Here is a 21,578-nt window from a genome sequence, read left to right on the forward strand (position 1 = left end):
CAGGCGACATCAAGTAATCTCGCTCATAGAGGTCCATTAAATGGCGTGGAGGTAAAACCCATCATGTATACTGTTTTCTATTGGCTCTGGGCTGTTATGGGTCCTCTGGGCTAAGAGGAGGAGCCAACAGATCGTCACTCTGCTGCACATCTGGTGCCCAATTTTTGAACCAGAACCATCTCTCTATCTCCCTGCTGATTCCTGAAAATGATCTGACCACCAATCATGTTGAGATCTGTTGTGGCTTTGAATTCGAGGTCTCAAAGTACGATGATTATCTTATATCCAACTGATAAACTGATTTCAGGATAAATAGGTTTGGTGCAGATTGCTATGGTGATTGCATTAAATATATTGCATAATTAAACTGCATGTTCTACCAGTGAAGACTCTCGCAGAGAAGCATAGTGTACACTGCAAAAAATGTCCCATTATTTAATCTGCATCCGTGCAACTCGCTGTTTGTATTTAAACCCAATAACATAATGCAGTTTAATTTATTTGCGAGACAATCTTGATTAATATGTTTCCAACCATAAAAATGAAACTTAAGGTGATTTTCATTCAAGGTTTACCGATACTTTTATTGCAATTTTTGGGAAACTGTGCTAATAAAAAAGTCTGGTTTCGCTCACAAATTCCCATAAATATTTATTTTTATTATTTTGTTTATTTATTTATTTTTTTTTAAATAACAGAGGCAGACCTCAGCATTACACAGAACTAACGTGCCAAGTGAGACACTTTTTGCAGCGTAGAGCTGCATTCAGCAGTGTTGAACCATGGCTGAGTCGTGCTGCTGCTGGGAGAAGAAGGCCTAAAGCACAACAAATCCCTCACTCTGTCTTTCTCTCTCTGCCATCTTGCAGGTAAAGTTGCCAGGCGTCCTGGGGCTGAGAAATTGGCCAAACCCTCCCACAGTGGGATGTTTTCTCTGCTGCACTCTGGGCTGGTTTCTATTCAAATGTGGGTCAGGGGTGAGGAAGCCTAACGTCACAAGCTTGCAACATGGCGTCCCGAAGGCTGTGAGATGAGCAAGAGGATGGTAAAGAACGCTTGAGAACGGTCCTACCGATGTAAAAAGGTATTTAAATATATTTACTTCTTGTTAAGGGGGATTGTTAGTGCGCAACGGGGCTGCTTTCGCGTCTGTTTTGGTCGGATCGTTTTTCTCCCAGCTGCTGCAAGAATCGCAAGGCTTTTCGGCGTTACGGTGGTGTTTTTTTTCACGGCGTGCCAACAAAAAGGGGCTCCGTTGGTGCCTTTTCTGGCTCTACCACCAGCCTGCTTGGCAAACCGAAAAATCCAGCATTATATGTACGAGGGTATCGCGGCTACTTCTCGGAACCGCGAAATAAATGGTTTGCAAATGTTCGTGGCGTTTATTTCAGCGTCGTGGGTTTAAAAGAGATGCCCTCACGGGACGAGTGTGTACCAAATATTCACCAGGCTGGCAAAGCACATTACGCGACAGAAAGGATCCACAAACGCTTCGTCGCTGCGCTTCACTCAAATTTTTCCACACCTTACCTCGTTTTCTCTGCGTTTTGTAATCCAATGAATTGTTTTTCAAAACATAATGAGACGGTTTCATTTAAATCGATTTGTCATGTGTAAACACAATTACTTTTTATCCCCTTCCAAATAGCAGTAACTTGCACTAAATGTGTAAAAAGAGACTGATTCTGCAGATTTTACGCACGCTAATTTACGCAATCATCCGGATAATCATAGAGATGTTATGGCCGATACCTATAGTGTAACCTGCATTGTTTATATGTAGGTTAAGCCACCGTGGTCTCAGGCACGGCTAATTAAAAAAATATTTAACAGGATCGATTTGCATATAAAGCCAGTACAATATTGACACAGATTACTCTGTGATTTTGTGCTATCTTGTAAACGTGAATTATATTGACGAAGAAGATTGTGTACGTCTTCGGAGCCTATAGGTGGGCTATACGTCGACCATCTTTGTGATCGGCTACAGTGTGGTTGTAATGTTACACAGTGACCCAAAACTGCTTCATAGTAACAGTGTTGCATGGCATTAATTTCCGAGTGTTGATCATTATTATGATTAAAGAAGAAAAAACAGTATATTTAATATCTGATTATTAAACTGGTTCAGGACATCAACACATCATTTGTTAGCTAATAAAACAGTGTATGTGCTCAGGTGCAAAGGCAGCTTCTCAGGTGAGTAGTGTTAAAGTACCAAGGGGCATGGAGATAATAAGGCACAGGAATGTCAGTAATGTGGGTTCCCTTAACTAGCTGTTTTTGTATAACCAAATGTTTTGTTCCCTAAGAATATTTCCTCTATAGGCGTGTTTAACTTTGCATGGTTTAAACTAAGAACAGGTACACGGCACACAAGATATACCTCTGATAAGACACCTCTGTTTTATTTTTATGGTTAATGGATCCTGTGTACTTGTTTCCATACTGACAGTGTACGCTAATGGTAAACTCTCAGTAATTTTGCCATTTTTATTATTAATTGTGTCACTATTGATGCTCATAAGCCAGAGGCCTTCACTTGTGGAGTTATCACTTATGTTCATCCAAAAATATGAGTTTGAAGCCACAATATTTTTTCTCTTGTCAGGCATGGCAAAGTGGTTTTGCATACTCTTGCTTGCAGTTTAATCACAAACTGAGCTGTGCTTATGAAGACAGTCGATGGTTTGTACTCCTTTTTGTCTTGTCCTGTGGGAAAGTTTTGAAACACCATTAGAGCTATATCAAGATAAATCCATCTATTTTCACAACCTTTTATCCTGTTCAGGGTTGGATGGTGCTGTAGTCTATAATATTAAGATTATAGGACTACATTTTGGCTGGTTACACCCACCCAGAATGCAGTCAAAGTGAGTAGTTGCTCTGCCTGGCAGCTTCAAATTAGCCAAATTGTGCATTTTAATAATACTGTTAAAATGAATTTGGATGCACCTTGTCAGGGCGTATAGATCTTGTGCTTTCATGTTACACTTTATGTATGTAATCTAATTTGGTGAGGCTCGTAAAGCTGGAATAGGGCTCCTGGCTCTACTGCCTTAAGGCGTTTGGTGATGACAGTGATGCATCTGTAACAACGATATGCTTTGAAGACAGACAGTGTTTTAGTTCATGTGATCACATTACTTTATAGTGTTTCTTTGAAACTTATGCAGGTATAGAGCTGCAACACTTACTTGATTAAACAATTGGTTATCAACTACTAAATTAATCCCCTGACTAATTATAATTTATTTTATTTTATTTTTTTAAGAAATGTTAAAATTCTCTGATTCCAGGTACCTAAATGTCAGTATTTTCCGGTTTCTTTACTCCTCTGTGACAGTAAACTAAATATCTTTAGGTTGTGGACAAAACAGATGTCATCTTGGGGTTTTGGAAATACTGAACAACATTTTTGCCCATTCTTTTTTATTTTTATTTTTTAAAATATTTTTTGACCAAACAACTAACTGATTAATCAAGAAAATAATCAACAATGTAAATAATTGTTAGTTATAGCCCTACTGCTGCAGGTAGGCAGACACTATAAACTTGTTTGAGTGAGAATACTGTGTTGCATAAGAGGAGATATCAATAATTTTGCCCTCTGTATGTTTTATTTAGGCTATGCGGCAAATAAAGTAGCAAGCTGGTATTGACCAAAACAAGGAAATATTGACTAAAAGGTTTAATAAAGCAACTGTTGTACTGTTTTATCCTCAAGCAAAACCATCTGCATATTGTAGCTGCGGTCAAATATACTTAATATATAGGTGCGTAGTAATAATTATCAAATCCGATAATAAAGGCTCGTAAAATGACGAAAGTCACGTCAGCTGATCAGAGTGACTACTTTCATTGATTACTATGGACTGGAGGGGCCTGGAGGGTAATTTGATGCCCGTGTGTGTGCCTCATGATCCTCATGATCGGCTGGTTGGTCTTGCCTCACCCTGCTTGTCCCTTCCCCTCTCACCACACACACACACACACACACACACACACACACACACACACACACACACACACACACACACACACACACACACACTCTAAGAGTATCATGTGTAGATTGTGACTGTGGCTTACTGTGGCGTGTGTGGGCAGCAGCACAATGCAGTAAGGCTACTTAGGCTATATGTTCTGCTGACATGTAAGGCGAGGACTTATAGATTGTGCTTGGGTATACGGATCCGTCTGTTCTGTTCTTTGCTGCCTGTTCGAGGGCAGTTTGGTTTGTGCAGTGGTGAAAGCACCTCAGGGCAGGGTTGTTGTTCTTTAAGAAGAAGAAACAGGCTGTGGAATGTAGTGCTGATAGCCAGAAGGTTATGTAGCGTTTAAAGGCTGCTGGAGGAGGGGGTGGCAACTCTGTAAAACCTTGGACCATACAGGATCTCTCCTTACCCAACATGCCCTCTGTCCTTAGCCAAAGCATTAGGCCCACAGGTCATGTGGGTCTGCTGCTTTTTACAAGGGGTTTTTTATCTCATCAACAAAGTTCATTCTCTCAAGACAGAGGCCACTTTATCATACCAATCATATGTTCACTTGTTAGGGAAGCGCTTGATTACTTCACTTTTAGATTCGCATTTCACAGTCGGATACAGTGTGTGTGGGTGCCAGTTTACCCGCCAGTATTTCTGGTAGTCACAGTGAAAGTCTCAGTGTTCATTTCTGTCTTTATTTAATCACTCCAGGGGGCGTTTTGGATACAGAAACTGAGCTACCAAATTCAATACAGCATGAAGACACATAATGTAGATGTACATAGAGATAAACCAATGACAGACAGAGGGAGAGTGTATTAACTCTTTGTTGTTTTTGGAAAAGGTCCAAGTAGCCTTGAGTTAGACATGTCTTTTGATTAAATATCTGGATTTGTTAATCACAGAGTCTGTAATCTTTTTTTTTATTAACAAAGACCACACCTTCAGGTAGTGATTTAATTAAATAGCAAATATGTCATCAGTATGTCAAAACATGGCTTAATATTAGTTTTATTACTCTGTCACCAAAAATTGCCAGAAGCTGAATCAAAATGTATTAAATTAGCATCAGAAGGGATTTGGTTGTGTAGTGAATTCAACCTGTTACCGTAATATTACTGCTTTCTGGTTCTTGTCAGATACAGCTGCTAAGAAAAGTCTCAAGACCAAACTTTTGCACAGTTTTACTGTGTTTAAGTTATAAAAGTTGATATTTAAGTTGATAAAATTGATTTTGACCATTTTCCTACTACTACTACTACTACTACTTCTAATAATAATAATAGTAATAGCCCATTATATCAAAATGTTCATGCTTTGCAAATGTATTAACATCATAATGTAAAATAATAATAATAGTTATTATTATAATTATATAACAGAATAGTCCAGTTAAGATGAACTTTTTTTGTTGAGCACGTTTACTATACAACTATAGTTCACCAAAGTGCAACCATAAAATACAAAACAAACAAACATTTTAAGAAAACATTATGCCTGTAGGGTACAGAACTTTTGTATTTACAGCTTTATGCGCATGACTGTTTACCTCTGTCTGCTGATCCTGACATACCAGTAGCCAGACTTTAATACAGCATTCTGTCCTGTTTGGCCTGTCTTTGAATTTACCTATATGATTATGATAAAAAATTGCCCTGCTGATAGATAAAGTTGAGTTGATTTTTATTGGAGTTCGTCACAGGCTTTGGTATTTAAAGGAAGGGAATTGTGCTTAGCTTAGGCAACTGCATCCATCATAACAATAAATGCAAAACGCTATTTTTGCACACATGGGAGCGTATACCTGTATACCTGTTACTCCCTCTAAACTTGAGTGTGGCTTTAGGTGCTAGTGTTACCTGTGGATGACATGAACACCACAGAAGAAATTCATTCATGACCTGTTATGATGAAGGAGAAAAAAAGGTCAAGACTCAAGTGACTACTTTTTAAGATGATGGATATCGCCAGAATCTTCTTGGTGATTTTAATGTCCTGCTGCAAGGAAACACTGAAATGCAAAAGGTGTTGTTTAGACAGGCATTTTTCTTTAGGTAATTGTATGAATTTACACAGAAATTAAATGATTACAGGTTGAGTTGTCATGTAAGATGATTCATATGTATGTGTGTGTGTGTTGGAGAGAGAGTCTTGGCTTTTCTTTCCTCGTTGCACAGCACCGGTCCATATTGGGTAGGCAGCAACCTTTGGCCCCCTCCTGTGATGAAATGGATGGGGCTCCTTTCATTCCACTGCACCCTGGGCAGGACTTGTTTGTCTGTAACATGGCTGAACTGCCTGAAAGAAAATGAGTCTTAATTGGAAGGATTCTACCCAGACTGTGGTAGGGATACTGTAACTCATGTGCTTCCCCCTTCAGCTTTGCAGCACTTGGGTCATTCACCTGTTCACTCGCAGTTGTATCCCACAATTCTGCAGAAATTAATGTCTCTGAGACAAGACAGATCAGCTATTTCTTCTTGTTTTGATGTTTTTGAGCTGTTGTACAGCAGGACGTCTCCCCTGCAGCTTTCCTGAAGAGATTAGAACAAGAATTGGATCAGTGTCCAGAATTCCAGCAGATGCTCTGCATCAGAGCTATTCAACCATTTGCCATGGAGACACAAGTAGAGGCAGGTTTTTATTCCAAGGAAAGGACACAGCTGGTGATTTCACTTTTTATTTCACCCTCTGTAGTCTCATTCTGGTTGGAACATAACCCTGAATATTCTGCTCCCCATGGCACCACAGTACAGCACTACATACATCACTGTAGAAAATTCAATACAAGACTGCGTGGCTTGTGCAGAATTTCAATGCAGAAAAAACATGAGATTGCACTTAGTTTAGGATTAAACTTGATTTCTTGCCACATATAAACCTAATATAGTTTCTAGAGTGGTTTTTACTTATGCGCATGTGCATGACAAAGACCTCAGATGGTGAAAGTATTGCTGTGACAACGGTGTGGCGGGATGAAAGGAAACATCATTACTCTTGGAAGTGCAGGACACCAATCCAAGCTCTGATTAACACTGAGATAAGTTAGCCAGTTTGCACGGTTGAGCAGTAGAATTTAAGTAAAATGTGCACGGAGCATGCACTGTACAGTCTGTCCAAACCAAATAATCTAAAAAGTGTCCATTACAAATAAACTATAAATAAGATGACATCAAAGAATATAATGGGGGGAGTTACTTACTGACACCCTGCATCTAACCGAGGTTTCACAGTCACCAGGTCACTGTGATGCATATAAATGCATTCTCCAACTTCCTGCTTTGACCTAATATGCGCCATTTCTTTTTGTGTGTGTGTGTGTGTGTGCACAAAACACATTCAACTGTGGACAAAAATTTCTAAAATGTTTACAGAATCACCAGAGATAGGTTCATGGTTATCGCTGTGGGGCAGCAGATATGACACAGGTGTAAAAGAACACACCAAGCCAGTATCCGCAAAGCTCAGCTGCTCTGTTTAATCTCCTCATCGTGTTGTGAGCCGTCCTTTCACTCACAAGAACTGAAACTCGGATAATTGCAGCACTCACGAGTCCTGCGTGGATCAACCTTACCCATGCAGCAGCGTCAGCCATGTTGAAATGGCTCAGAGGTGGTTGCTCGGTGTTTGTATTTCAAACTGGCTTTGTACCATCCCCCTAACCCCTCCCCCACTCCCTCTGCCCACCAGCATACTGTCTGTGTGTGTGTGTGTGTGTGTGTGTGTGTGTGTGTGTGTGTGTGTGTGTGTGTGTGTGTGTGTATTCATGTGTGTGTTTTTAAGTGCACTGTCTCTGTGAGTGTGCACTCGGGGAGGCCTTTTGCTCGTGTACACGATTGGCTCTTTTCCTGTCTTTAGACCGCTTTTACCTGCACATCTGTCTCTTCTGCACAATGTGACCAGCTACAAAGTCATTACTGTGTATTGTTTAAAGGGGTCGCTGTGAGAGATAAGCCAAGAGGTTTTAGAAATCCTCCTCAGCCTTGTTTTCGATTGGTTGTTTAGCAGATGACCTTTCACAGTAGTAGGGTGTGTTTTGTTATTGCGCCACAGGACTTTGCCTCACCTCTGCCCTCTCTCCTGGCTCTCTACCCTCTGTTCAGGAGATTAGTGCCACAGCCCACTGCTCTCTCAGTCACTGCCGCTGCATGAGCACAGACTCTGCAAGGTTTACTAGCTTGCTGTTTAATCCATAAACTCCTTTAGAAAAAGGGATGCAATGACAGGAAGGAGCAAATGAAGTAAAACCAGATTATCGAGATCACTGGTGTAACCAGTTAAATGTAGAGGAGACTCACATTAATTCACTGCTGGGGGCACTTTGATGTTCACTCAGTGCCTCACGGACCAACACACGGATATGTTATCCTGATCATGTCTGTCAAGTGTGTGTAAACATCCCTGTCTGCTCATCTCCTCATCAGCAGGCTCCTGAAACGAGTCAAGGTTGAGGCTGAGCAGTAGGGCGCTGTGCCCCCCCCCCTCTATCATTAAGCCACAGTCACTTTTTGAAAAGGTTAACACTGCAGGCAAGGTAAGCTGATCCTGTGCCTGCGCTTGAAGGGCAACTTCTACCCTGGTCTGCAGTCCGAGCCCAGAGCTGTCTTGGTTGGTATGTGGTGCCATATTTGGTCAGAGCAAGTATTGTTTCGTGCAGCACCCCTCGCCAACTATCTCGCCATCTCTCAACCTCCCTGCCAGCTTTTGTAGATGGCTTAAGGGGGTATTTCACCGATTTTCAACCAGCTTTGAATCTTAATGATCTAGGTAGTTTGTGTAGATGCACTGTGGTAAACTTCCCTCCAGTTGACCAGTGCCTAGATACTCCTTCTCCCTTTCGCTTGGTCTTTGAACTGCTCGAATTACAAGCTGTACTTCCACAATTTCGTATTGCCCGCCAACAGCGTGAACCAAAGGTATACAGCAAATCAAGGGAGTTGCCCGACCTTCCCTCTCTTTCTCTCAAACTCAGACCGAAATCCATAAAATGATAAAACAAGGCAGTACTGATAGAATATTCAGTCAATAGAGTAAATTAAGATTATGTTACTGCACTGCTTATTTCTCCCTTAAAATGTTTCTAGAATTATATTTAAAGGCCCTGTTTAGCTGTAATAGTGAGAGTTTGTGTACAGGAAGTGGACATCACACGACTACCTACACAGTGAAAACAGAGGCTGAAAAAAACGTGGATCAAACGGTAAAACTAAACAGCACTAATTAAATACAAATCTAGATCTTGTTACTGGGCTGCATTTTTCCCACCTCCACAGAAACACGTTTTAGCGTACTGTTAAACTGAAATCCGAGATTGCCATCCGCCATTGTTTCATTTGGATCACTCTGCATCGCGTCAATCACCAGCATGAGTGTCTCATAAGGTGCAATGCATTCTAGTCGTTTTAGGTATTCTACCTCTTGAGCAAAAGCGTCCTTTTTCTCTGTTGTCTCTGGTCATGTAGCACCAATTTCAAAAAATATTTGCAGCTTTCTACAGCAGAGACAGCTTAGTTTCATGTGAGGATCCCACAACATTAGTAAAATACGTTTTTAAAAATACAGAGATCCTTCCATGCTGGAAATGGTGCTTGCCAACTACGTAACATTGTACAAATTAACTAGTCATCCTGCTTACTGGGAACATTGTTCTGGGTGTCTCAGTAGGGTCATCTTTCGACTGGTCATCAATCTCTGACTTTACACCAAAATTGTGATTCTGCGATGCTCTAACAGTCAGATATGCAAAGGGTGGCATGCACTCACAGATGGAGCTGCCATGGCGTTGCAGGCCTGTCCGTCTCTCCTGTGGTATTAAGCCTGCTTTCCTGGGCAGCACCATTGGAAGGGGAGCTGGGCCTACACGTGTCCCACCCTAGCTGCATATAGATCAGCCATAATCCATTAGCAGCTCCCTGGAATCCAGCCGGCACAGCACAGCACTGGAGGGGCCGGGGGAGAGGGTAGCCGTGTGGGTGATGGGGGGAGGAGAGAGAGAGAACGAGGGATGAGAAGAGGAGGGGGGTGGGGGAGAGAGCTCTCTCTCTCTTTTTTTTTTTCCTCCTGAGCTGGCTTCTCTACTCTGAGCCCAGCCCCCTTTTTATGTCGGCCTGCTGGAAAAGCCTCTTGAATCCCCCCCATAAAGCCTGCAGAGGTGCGTGTGTATGCTAAGAGAAAGACTTGACTGATATATGGCTTCCTGGCTGGCATCAGAGCAGAGGCCCTTGTTTCTCTCGCAGTCCTCTTCTCCATTACTGCCTGCAGGGTTGAGTGCTGCGCACCCCAGAAACGCATTCTGCGATTAACTGCAGATCTGGGTTATGTATTCCAGAATAGCTCATTGTAATTCACGTTGGGGACAGCGAACTGTTCCCGGGATGTGTCAGCGTGCCCGGTGAGAGGCTGGTGAGGGTGTGAGGATAGAAAGAAAGGAGGAGAGGGAAGACGGGGGAGGGGAAGAAGAAGACCATGAGTAGAAGTGTCAAAGCAGAGGAGGCAAGCCCAGGCCTGGACCTGAGAGTAATGATCACTCCAGCTGATTGTATCAGCCAGCCTCACTGTTCCAACACAGTCAGCTTTGGTGCAGCAACCAGCCATCCCCGCTTCCCAATGTTCAGTTCACTGTTCTTGCATGATGTGATAGATCATTTTTTTGTCATCATCAACTTCTTCTTGTTGTCTTCCTCAGTGACAGATGAAGGTTTTAGGTTTAAGTGAGTTATTTTCTCATCAGAGTCTGTGCAGTGATTGCAGAGCTAACTGAAGGGCATGGTCCGTTTATTCAAGGCTTTTATTAACCATTTGTGATGCACGCTAGCTACCTAGCAGGAAATATCTAGTGCTAGGTAACTGTTCCTTTGCTTGTTGCCTGCGTAATTCCTACTTGGTTCATGTCTATACACTGTATGATAACCCTGCCATCGTGAGATAAATGAAAAAAAAAGGTGCAAAGTGATTTTGCTTGATTAACCAGTATTGTGTTAATCGTATGGTATATTTGAAAAGACAAGCTGAGGGCCAGGACTTTGGACATGCCTGTTAAGGTAACAGATGAAACTAAATTTGAGATAAACATCTTTCTGGTTCAGAAATTAACAGAAAAGGGTAACAGGGCCTCATAAACGTAAGAGGTGGTTCTAACCATTGGTTGACCATTGTGAAAAGAAGTTTGGTAGTTCCCATTGTCTTTTAAAAATTAACCTATACAAACTGTCATAACTGTCAGTATTTAAAGAAATCTTTTTTCAGGTAATTGAATTTATTTCTTAATTGCTGGTATGACATAAATATTCCATTCATATAATATTGTTCCATATGAGTAATTGCCCTTTTTACTCTGGAACTATGGAGCTTTTGGAGAAAGAAAACTTTGGATTAGAAAAGTTTGGACTGAGTGAACAATGAAAGGATAACAAGTAGTAGTACTGATTGATTTTCCCTCCTATTTTTATAAAAAAAAATCAAACTGATTTATATAATTCAATTCTAGACTCTTAATGATCAGCCTTTAAGATGAGAGGTCCCCATCAAACAGTTAAGACAAAATTCTAGATTGTGTGGCTGAAAAAAGTAGTTTTAACCCTCCTCTTTTATAATGTAAGGTACATTTGTTGAAAAGCAACCCTTAGGGATTTACCTCACCAAATTATTTGTCTGCTCAGCTTGTCCAGTGAAGAAAAATATGCAATGGGAGCGTGATTTGGAAAGTATTGAAACATAAGTTAGTATACATTATATTAGTATCCATACACATTGTGTATAAAATATGGTAACTAGCTCTCAGTTTTTTGATTTAGAATGAGCTTTGTGCTGACGCATGTTTGTGAATTTCAGCCTTCATGAATTATTCCCGATGGGGTTTTTAGAGTTCAGTCATGTATTTGAATTCAGGCTTGGCACTTCTGTCACTGCAGCTGAGTTTAAGTAGTACTCCCCTGGTTCCTGCAGGGTGTTATGAAACATGATTTTCAGTAAATCTCAGGGTTGGCACTGGGTTGAAATGGCGCGTTTTCACATGTATTTACGGCTTGAGTTAAGCATTCTCTGCATTACTGTGTAATCTCCTGTAATACGGTATACCCTGCTCCGATCAGGAGCATTAAAGATGTGTGTCCATTTTCCCAGCATGCCCAGGGCTTTAAAAACATGTTAAACATGAGTCATGGAGAGGAGCTGCTGCTTCAGTTACATCAAACCTGAGCTGCTCAGAGGCTCTTTGCATCTATTGCAGTACAGTTCTTTAACATTTAGGCTTTCAGTGTCGGGCTAGAAGTAGAGCACTGTGGATGTAATAGGTCATCACTATGCAGTTTGCCAGTGAATGAGATTCATCTGTCCCATTTCCATAAATGAGGGCCTCTCTGGAAGATCAGGTGTTGCTGTCCTTGTGTTTGAGCCACACCCTCCCTCCCCCTCCCTGCTCTGCCCTAGCTCCTGTGTAGTTTTACCTGCTCAGGTGTCACCTAATCCCTCCCCCCGGCCCTGCTGTGGCACCGACCCCCACCCCCAGACAATGGGGCAGAGCTGACATTACCATGACCTAATGGAGGCTAGAGAGAGCCGAATTTCCAAAGAGGGCACCCCACCGAAACTAGAGTTACTCCACTGAGAGAGAGAAGAGACGCATGAGGGAGGCACCTTAGAAAAGTACTTACTTTACCCTTTCTTCTCCTCCGCCCTGTTGGCTTTTGTGCCAGAACAGTGGCAAAGTGTAACAGAACTTGATCCATATAGGATTGATATTTGTTAAAAAAGGAAGGTGAGAGGAAGGGAAGGGTTCTCGTTGCTAAGCTGCCGTGTGATTATGTGGCACGCTGTGCTAACGGTGTGCTTATTTCCCCGTGAGAGCTAAAAGCTTAGATTGATGCACTCACTGTAGGAGTTATAACACATGCAGTTTCATTGTCAGATGTCTCAGACATGCAAGCACTGTAGCTGTCAGGTTTTTTTTTAACCTGCATTAGATTTTAATCCTACTGAAGGCTGCAATAAACTAGAAATAAAATCAAGCTTGTGCAAAAACATCCTGTTTTTGAACAGTGTGAGCTCTGTCAGCACAAGTATCTTGTACAACATATCAGCTGTCTTTTACACAGAGATTGTGCTGTAGGGCCACAATAAAAGTCCCTTTTTTCTGCCGCCTTGGCATTTTTTCTTAAATATCTTTTTTTTTTAACTCCTGTCTTCTTTATACTCTCCACTTGTTTTATTTTGACTTTTGCATATATATGCATTTTATTCTCTAGTAAATGTCGTAACCTTTGTGGTAAGTTTCATATGTATATATTGTCCTCTACCCCTCGTTTTCTGTTTATTTGTATTACTATACCTCTGTAAAATTCAAAAAAAGTTTATAAAAATATACACAGAACCAAACAACAATGGCATCAAGCCACTCCAGTGAGTTATTTTAAATGGCATCCCTCAAGCAAAAGAGGCATGATGGGTTTGACATTTAATACACCAACATTTGCCCTCAGTGGGATATATAATATATACATGGACAGCTGAGATTGACCTTATAGATAAAAACACTGGCTCCTTATTTCCCTACTTTAAAACTAACCTCCTTTTCATTTCTTACTTTCAGCTTCAGGTGGTGTTCGTGTAGGAAGACAGAGAGAGTGAGAGAAGGAAAGAAGGAAGGTGGAAATGGAACTGCCAAATCATGCCAAACAACTGCTGCTGCAACTCAACCAGCAGAGAGCCAAGGGCTTCCTGTGTGACGTCATCATCGTGGTGGAGAATGCACTCTTCCGTGCCCACAAGAACATCCTGGCAGCAAGCAGCATCTACTTCAAATCTTTGGTCCTCCACGATAACCTCATTAACCTCGACACAGAGATGGTTAACCCCTCTGTATTCAGACAAGTTCTGGACTTCATCTACACTGGGAAGCTCCTGTCCTCATCGGACCAGAGCAGTGAGCAGAACTTCAGTGCCCTCTTAACCGCAGCTAGCTACCTCCAGCTCCATGACCTCGCTGCTCTGTGCAGAAAGAAGCTCAAGCGCAGTGGGGGGAAACCCCTGCCAGGTAAACCCTCCACTCCAGGTCCCCTTAGCCGCTTACGCCTCAACAACCAGCGCCTTTCCTCTTCCACCCCTGCTGGCCCCAATAACCACTATCCACCGACCCCTTCCGACACCGACCAGCCGCAGCCAGATGAAGGCCTTCGGGACAAGCTCTCAGACGATGAAATGTTTGTAGGCAGCTCTGGGAGGAATGGCAATGGGGGGAACGGCAGCAGTAACGGTAACCTCAGCAGTGGAGGCAGTGCTGGGGAGCCTGATCTTGGACTGGACCTGTCCAAGAAGAGCCCTCCTTCTGCGGGCACAGCCACTGACGCCCTCAGCCCACACAGCAACTCCCAAGAATCCCCTCAATCTGCCTCAGTATCCACAACCAACAGTGCCTCACTGGATGACTCCTCTACCACCCTACCAGGAGTAGACACCTGTGGCTCAGAGAACATGGAGCTCAACTCCTCCTCAAAAGCCTCAGAGGAAACCCAAAATCAGCCTGATGGCCCTCCACCCCAGAAGAAAACCCGGCAGGGTGCTCGCAAGAATGAATGGCCTAAGAAAGAGGCATCAGGGTTGAAGTCTGAAGATCACGACAGGCCCCTGGTTAATGGGGTGATTGTTGGGCCTAAAGATGGCCGCTCCTCTGACCATTCCTTCCAATGTAAAGACGAGGAAGAAGGGGCAGAGAACGGCCAGGACCACACTGATGAGAGCGGACAAAGTGACGGAGAGAGTGCAGGAGGTGGGGGAGGAACAGGTGGGGGACACCACAGCGCCAACTATGTGTACCGGCAGGAAGGTTTTGAGCCAGCATTTGGAGACAACCTCTATGTGTGCATTCCCTGTGGTAAGGGCTTCCCCAGCTCTGAGCAGCTCAATGCTCACGTAGAGACACACAATGAGGATGAGCTCTACATCAAAGAGGAGGGAGGGACCTATGTGAAAGAGGAAGATGAGGAGGAGGCTGAGGACCTTTCGGCCCCTGTGGGTCCCGCCAGCTTTGGCTCCGAAGCGCGCCCGTTCAAGTGTACAGTCTGCAGTAAGAGCTACAAAGACCCGGCGACGCTGAGACAACACGAAAAGAGCCATTGGCTGACCAGGCCATTCCCCTGCAACATCTGTGGCAAAATGTTCACCCAGAGGGGCACCATGACGCGCCACATGCGCAGCCACCTCGGCCTCAAGCCGTTTGCATGTGAAGAGTGTGGCATGCGCTTCACACGCCAGTACCGTCTGACAGAGCACATGCGTGTCCACTCTGGGGAGAAGCCGTACGAATGCCAGCTATGCGGGGGGAAGTTCACCCAGCAGCGCAACCTCATCAGTCACCTGAGAATGCACACCTCACCCTCTTAGAAAATGCATCAAGCCAAAGAACTCTGGGAATAGAAAAAAAACACTTCTCTACCTTTTTTCCATCTCAACAGCAGACAGAAGAAACGCACACGTTCACATGCAGACACTCACAGTTCTACAATTCCAGTTTACGACGCCCTGGCTAAGTGAATGATGTAGCTGTTAGCCACAGTGGGCTCTTGGTGACGGTGGGAACTTGTTGATGCAAGGATCATCATTTATATCAAGCGACATATGCTCACCTCTCAGGAGTTCTTGAGAGACAACGACTCCTGTCTCTCTCCAAAGTCACAAAGCCATGGTGGAGTGGCACGACTTCTGGTCTGCATTGCAAGTCAAATGTGAATGTGGGTACTGATGTAAAGTCAAGCCCCCCCCCCATAACCCCTCAGCAGCCTTTCTCTCTTCTACCTTTTTGAGTCATTCAGACTCAAGAGACCCCTCTGTGCTCCAGTGCTACTTTGACCAAAAACCCGTGCAAACAATACTGGCAATAATTCAGCAAAAAGATGATTTTAACCTGACAGCTTTATATCCTTAGTTATGTTGGTGATGGGGATCTGTATGTAAGACGAGGTGTAACCGGGTTTGGGACCATCTCCATGCTTTAACTGAAAGTCCTGAAAGAAATGGTGGTTAGTTTTTGCAGATCACAAATACTCAAAAGTCCTCTCTGCAGCTGTTCACAGCAATATAGAGAGGATTTTCGTTGTTTTCGGTTTTGCCTGCTTTCGGGAATGACTCCTGGTTGGAAAGATGAACCCATTGAGGTACTTGTTTTACTTAAAGAACTTGTAATGTTTCAGTGAATGTTTAAACTGGAAGGTCTTGGGATTTTTCTTGTGGAGGGGAGGGATTTGGGTGGGAGGATGGGTGGGGGGTAGTTTAAAGGAGAGGGTGTTTTAGGCTGAGCGTTATGCTTAGTGGGTACGTTTTATTTTTTTTGTCTGTATAGCTTTTCTCCCCTCAGAAAAAAGAAAAGTCTATTTATATAGGCTTGTGACCTCGCTACCTCTGATTACTCTTACTATGTCGATTAGTTGAAAGTTTCTATGTAATTAATTGTAAAAAGTGTGTAGATTATGGTAACTTTTCACCTAATGCTTTAACCTGCCCATCTCTCAACACAGGTTTTTAATGCTCATAGATTTTACACATTAATATTGTTTTTAGCTGTTGTTTTTACTCGTCAGATATAGCTTTTTCTTGGGTGCCCTGCTCAGTTTGGCCCCACCTCAAAGTGTACTGTAGCTTCCTGCCTGGAGAAAAGTAGTGGTTAGTTGGTTTAGATGTATAGTGTTCCAAAGATCTTATGAATGTTAAGGAGAACAGAGCTAACTAACATTGCTAGACAAGTTCATAACCAAAGTTTTTAAAGAAATGATGTACTTAAGATATATAGCATACTAAATTATTTCACTTTTTGATTTCTTTTTGCTGTATAAATACAAATTATGAATTATATTCTAAGTCCAGACAAAGAAATCCACTCTTTTGATGGAGTTTTTGGCCAATGACTCTGAGACTGAGGAAGGAAAGCTTGTGCTGATTGGTGGGCCGGTATAATGTAAACTTTACCACCTAACCAAAATGGTGAAGTTTAAAAAAAAAAAAAACAACAACAACAACAAAAAAACATGTTCCTCAGACATGTTTTTGGTTTCTTTTTGTTTGTATCCAGAGTCCTTATCACTTTATATTCCCTGACTTTATAAACAGGACTTGATGACATTGTATGTGTTCTGTTCAGACCAAAAAAAAAGAAAAAGAAAAAAAAGATAGGAATTATAATCAGAAATTTAATGTGAAGTACAAGTTGCTTGTTAGTTTTTTCTTTATTTTGAGCCAGACTTGTGAAAACTTGTAATAAGAAGGGAGAAGCAGAGATGCACTGGACAGCTGGACAACTCATCGGTCTCCTGCGGCATCCTTCTATTTCTGATTGTATTCCATTATATCGCAGAATGATTTTTAAATTATTATAAAACTCAAAAGCTTTACCTCATCGTAAGCAACCGTAAGCTGGGAATGGCCCCTCTGTTGTCACTGAAACCTGTCCAGTGTATCTACTCTTAACAGTTACACTGTGGAGCATGAACCTTCACTACAAGTTTTTGGTATAGGCATTCCTCTATTACGTTGGTTTAACTGTCTTCTTGATTTTTATTTCTATTCCTCTTTCGTCCTCATGTTATGGTCTGTGAAATGTTTGTTATCATTGGGATGCAGCTACAGTTACACAAACATCACTACCGTTTTAAGGTACCTGCGTCCTGGACTCCCAGAGTTGTTACTTGGTTATGTTGGATGTTGGTGTCTTTGCTGTTAAGCAGTTGCTGTTTAGTGATTGCATGGTACATCTATGACTTTTTCACACTCCCCCACCCTCCCAACCACAAACATGTTATTTATCGCCTGATCCACTGTTGCTTGTGACCTCTTCTAGCTTAAGAGGGAGTCCACAATGCATTGCCTTCAAACGTTATTGTACTTGTCAGCACTTACTGCAGTACGGCATAATGTCTGTCATGCAAAGGGTGTTTTTCTACATTAAGATCTCTAGCCATCTCTGCAAAAGACTTTGCAGCTGCATTTGAATGCTTGCTTGTTTGACATAACGAAGAAAAAAAACTACGAACTCCAAACTGTGACCATGCTACTACTATTACTACTACTACTAGTACTACTACTATTCAAATACTTCAGGGATTGTTCTGCATCTGTGAATGCAGACTCTCAGCTACATTTGTAAGACATGGTATTGTATCGATTTCTCTGTATTTTAATCATGGGAAAAAGCAGAACACTAGTTTCATATTTAAGACAAACAGGGGGGTACTTTTTTCAACTAACACAAAGAGCCTTGACAAAGGCGAGGCAGCTCGAAACAAGTCTACATTTTAGTTAGTAACACAGTATGTTCAGAAATAGTTGCAAAGTTGTACAAAGAAACTAAGAAGAAAAAAAAAAGAAGCTCATACCCAAATCCACAAACTATTTTTTAAACCAAAGCACATTTGAATGATTATGGAACCATGTGTGGCTCTAAAAAGAAACATATGTATTTATCTCATTGTTTACATAAACTTTTACAGTTTTACAGACCTCAGTCGAGACTCGGCCAGTCAGACAGGTGATTTTGTGTATTTGTATTTTTTTTTTTTTTTTAAAGATGCTTTTCCACAGGGGGTGCTGCCAAAACAAAAGCATAACGTCAAGCATGGGGTGAACTGCTGCATATTCAATTAAGGGGAGGGTTGTGTGGTTTAGGGGAACCCCCACCCTCTCTGCCAGCTGGCTTTGGGGTGACCCTGCGCCCCAGTCCCCCTGCCCTCTGGCCTGTCTTCAGATGGGACAGCGGCGATGGGGGGTGGGCAGTGCGTCCTTGACGTATTAATCAAAGGGCATTGTTAGTCAGGGTCTTTAGCTCAATTTTGTGTCTCTGTGTTTACCCAAACGCACTTGAGGGCTACCTCTGATGCTTGGGTCTGGTGATATGTAGGAGTGGGTGGGTGATGCTTGAATGGTTTGGGTTGTTTTAGGTACATCTCTTAATGCTGGCGGTTCTTGAAACCTATCTGGAGAATGTAGCTTTGATTTGTTCACTGCATGTAAACAGGCGTATCTGGTAGTCTTAACTGTGAATGTTATTGTTTCTGCTTTTATGATGTTTTTTTTTCTTATAGCTGCCTGTGTTCTGTGGGTAAAGCAGCACAAACCTCTGGCTGGCCGGGCCTCATACAAAGTTGGTGCAAACACTTATTGACAGTGTTCTTTTTTTTATCAAATGTCTATTGTCAGTGATGAATGTATTTATTTCTGGTCCTGCCCTCACCTCTGCAAAGAATTTGCTCAGTGTGTGAGACTGAGGTGGCGGCAGGACCCCCTTTTTGTTTTGTTTTGAGGATTTCAAGCTGAGAATCAAAAATGAGACACAAAACATAGCCATTAACCACAATCTGTGAAGTTGACTTTTTTTTGTGGGAGATTTTATTTTTTTTCCAACTCAAAGAGAAATGGTCTTATGGCATTTAATATCTTCTTTCTCAGTTTTACCTGACAGTCTGTGGGGTTTTTATTTCATGTATGGGTGTTTTTTTTTACCCATGTGTTTTTGAGTTCTCACTGAATGACTGCACACCAGGGGAGTTAACCCCTCGTGTGTGTCTGTGGACACAGGCGGGACACTGTGACCTGCCTGTGCAAAACGGAGGCTACTGTATCTTTTCAAACTTGCTCTCCCTGGGTGTTGCCATGCTGCTGCCATTAAAAAAAACACATTCACACAGCAGAAACATGCACATAAGTGACACTTCTCTCCGCCGAATGATGTGTTCTTACGACTATTGTTACATTTCTTATCTTAAACCACTTGCCACTTCTTTCTCCTTTACACAACATACATGTTTTTAGTGTCTATTAGTTCTACATTGGAGGATTTTAGAAACGTTGGGTGAGATAGCTTTACTAAGTGCACTTTGTATGTTTTTCAAAGCCTCTGGGAAGACCCAGACGCTCTCATATCAGTTCCCATTTAACTGACGGTTTACTCTTTGTCTTTCTCTTCTTACCTCATCATTGTTCCAGTGTGTTTGTTGAAAATATCATATCATTATGCAGTGTTACAAAAGCTTTAAAAATGAATATACAAAGCAGGAAACGCAACCGAGAGGCTGTACTCGGCTTGAAGCATTCACGTTTCCATCTCATTACTTGGCTAACACCTTGTGTGGTTGTTACAATCCTCTCCAGGCATTTTGTATAGTAGAGGGGCTGGTCTGTCCAGTTATTATGGAGATGCTCCTTCTTACCTCGGCAGACTAAACCAAAGCCAGTTTTAAAAATGGCCTCTAGTGCCATTGAAGGATTTCTAAGCTTTATTGTCCCTTGCTTTATTTCACATACACTTGACCCCCCCCCCAAGCTTTAGCCAGTTGACCTTCTATCTCTGCGCAGGCGTCTTCATACTCAGCTCTGCTGCATGTTACACTTCACATCAGTATTTACTGTACCTCCTGTGATGTTGTGCAGTAGTGACTGAGAAACACCAAATTACCTCAAAACTTTCAGTGTTTACAGTGCTATCTTGCCATCACATTTCAGCATTTATACTTTTTTGTTTTGCCGTCCATCTGTAACCAAAATATCCTTTTCGAAATGGAGCTTGTAGCAGCATATTTTCATACAAACCTTTAATTTAAAACCTGTTTTTAAATTTTACAAAGGCACAGTGTCACTTTGACGTGCACTACACAAACAGAAAGACATGATTAGCTGCTAAAAAATGGTACTTGAAGAGTTGATAAGCGAAGATGCCCATGAAGTGGGTGTATCAAGCTTCCTCTCTGGTCTGTTTTCTCAAGGAACATCCTCTCAATAATGTATCAGGATCGGTAGGCTGAGAGGCTCTGGAATGGACATGTAGGGTCTTTGCTGATGAATAATTAAAGGACGAGAAGCCCTCCCCCTTAGCAAACACACTTCACATGCAAAGGTGCACACACCCAGGTGCACTTTTGCTGGCATGTATGCGCATACGCCTCCACTCATGCAAACACAGATGCCACCGTCTAGACTTCAAACACAACCTAACATGCACACACCAGTATTTAAGGTGAGATTCTGTGACCCTCTGTGTGGCTTTTGGCAGCACCCAGGCTGGGCTCTCTCTCTTTTATCTCCACTCCTCAGAGAGCTCGTATTCAGGTCAGAGCCACCGCCGTGCATAGCGATGGGGCTCGCAAACTCAAAGTGTCATAAAAGTGTAATACAGCTGACCTCAGCACTCACAACCTTGCAGTCTTAATGTACAGCAGTGAGGAAAAATAAACTGTTATTTTATGATCTTTTCATTAAAAGCTTGATTGAAAACCAAGACTATGTTCTGTGTTTTGTGTTTGTCGAGAACAAGTCTGATTCTGTCGTTGTGTAAGTGATCCTGTTGGTAGATAATATCTAATGGTAATGTCTCCCCACTCACAGGTCACATGTTTTTTTTTGGCTCATTTCAGGTATTGCTACCCTGTGAAGCTTGCCTTGGGGTTAATTTATGTACATTCTATAAACATGTTTAACTGACACGTGTTATGTGGTGCTGTGCATGTGTATTTCATTCCTCTGAAGTTAAAACCTGTTGGCACTCTTGTGGGGACAAAATAACACTTGACTGTAGTAGAGCATTGCAGGAATTACTGAAACTCTTGGCATTCGGTA

General features: G+C 42.2%; 1 protein-coding gene and 1 long non-coding RNA gene across 2 annotated transcripts; one reads left to right on the top strand and one right to left on the bottom strand.

Annotated features, from left to right (window-relative positions):
* Positions 1 to 869: 869 nt before the first annotated feature.
* On the top strand, positions 870 to 21,240 carry hic2 (hypermethylated in cancer 2). Its single transcript, XM_042487857.2, has 2 exons — positions 870 to 1,084; positions 13,576 to 21,240. Exon 2 carries the CDS (start codon positions 13,638 to 13,640, stop codon positions 15,363 to 15,365), a length of 1,728 nt encoding a protein of 575 aa, XP_042343791.2. The 5' UTR covers positions 870 to 1,084; positions 13,576 to 13,637; the 3' UTR covers positions 15,366 to 21,240.
* On the bottom strand, positions 3,604 to 9,850 carry LOC148189727 (uncharacterized). Its single transcript, XR_015776314.1, has 3 exons — positions 9,753 to 9,850; positions 6,394 to 6,523; positions 3,604 to 6,287 (listed from the first exon to the last, which is right to left on the bottom strand). It is a non-coding gene; the product is annotated as an uncharacterized LOC148189727 (long non-coding RNA).
* Positions 21,241 to 21,578: the final 338 nt, after the last annotated feature.

This window comes from Plectropomus leopardus, chromosome 4, assembly GCF_026936395.1.
Source record: "Plectropomus leopardus strain MGB_pleo_1.0 chromosome 4, ASM2693639v1, whole genome shotgun sequence".
In the NCBI taxonomy this organism is placed as follows: Eukaryota; Metazoa; Chordata; class Actinopteri; order Perciformes; family Serranidae; genus Plectropomus; species Plectropomus leopardus.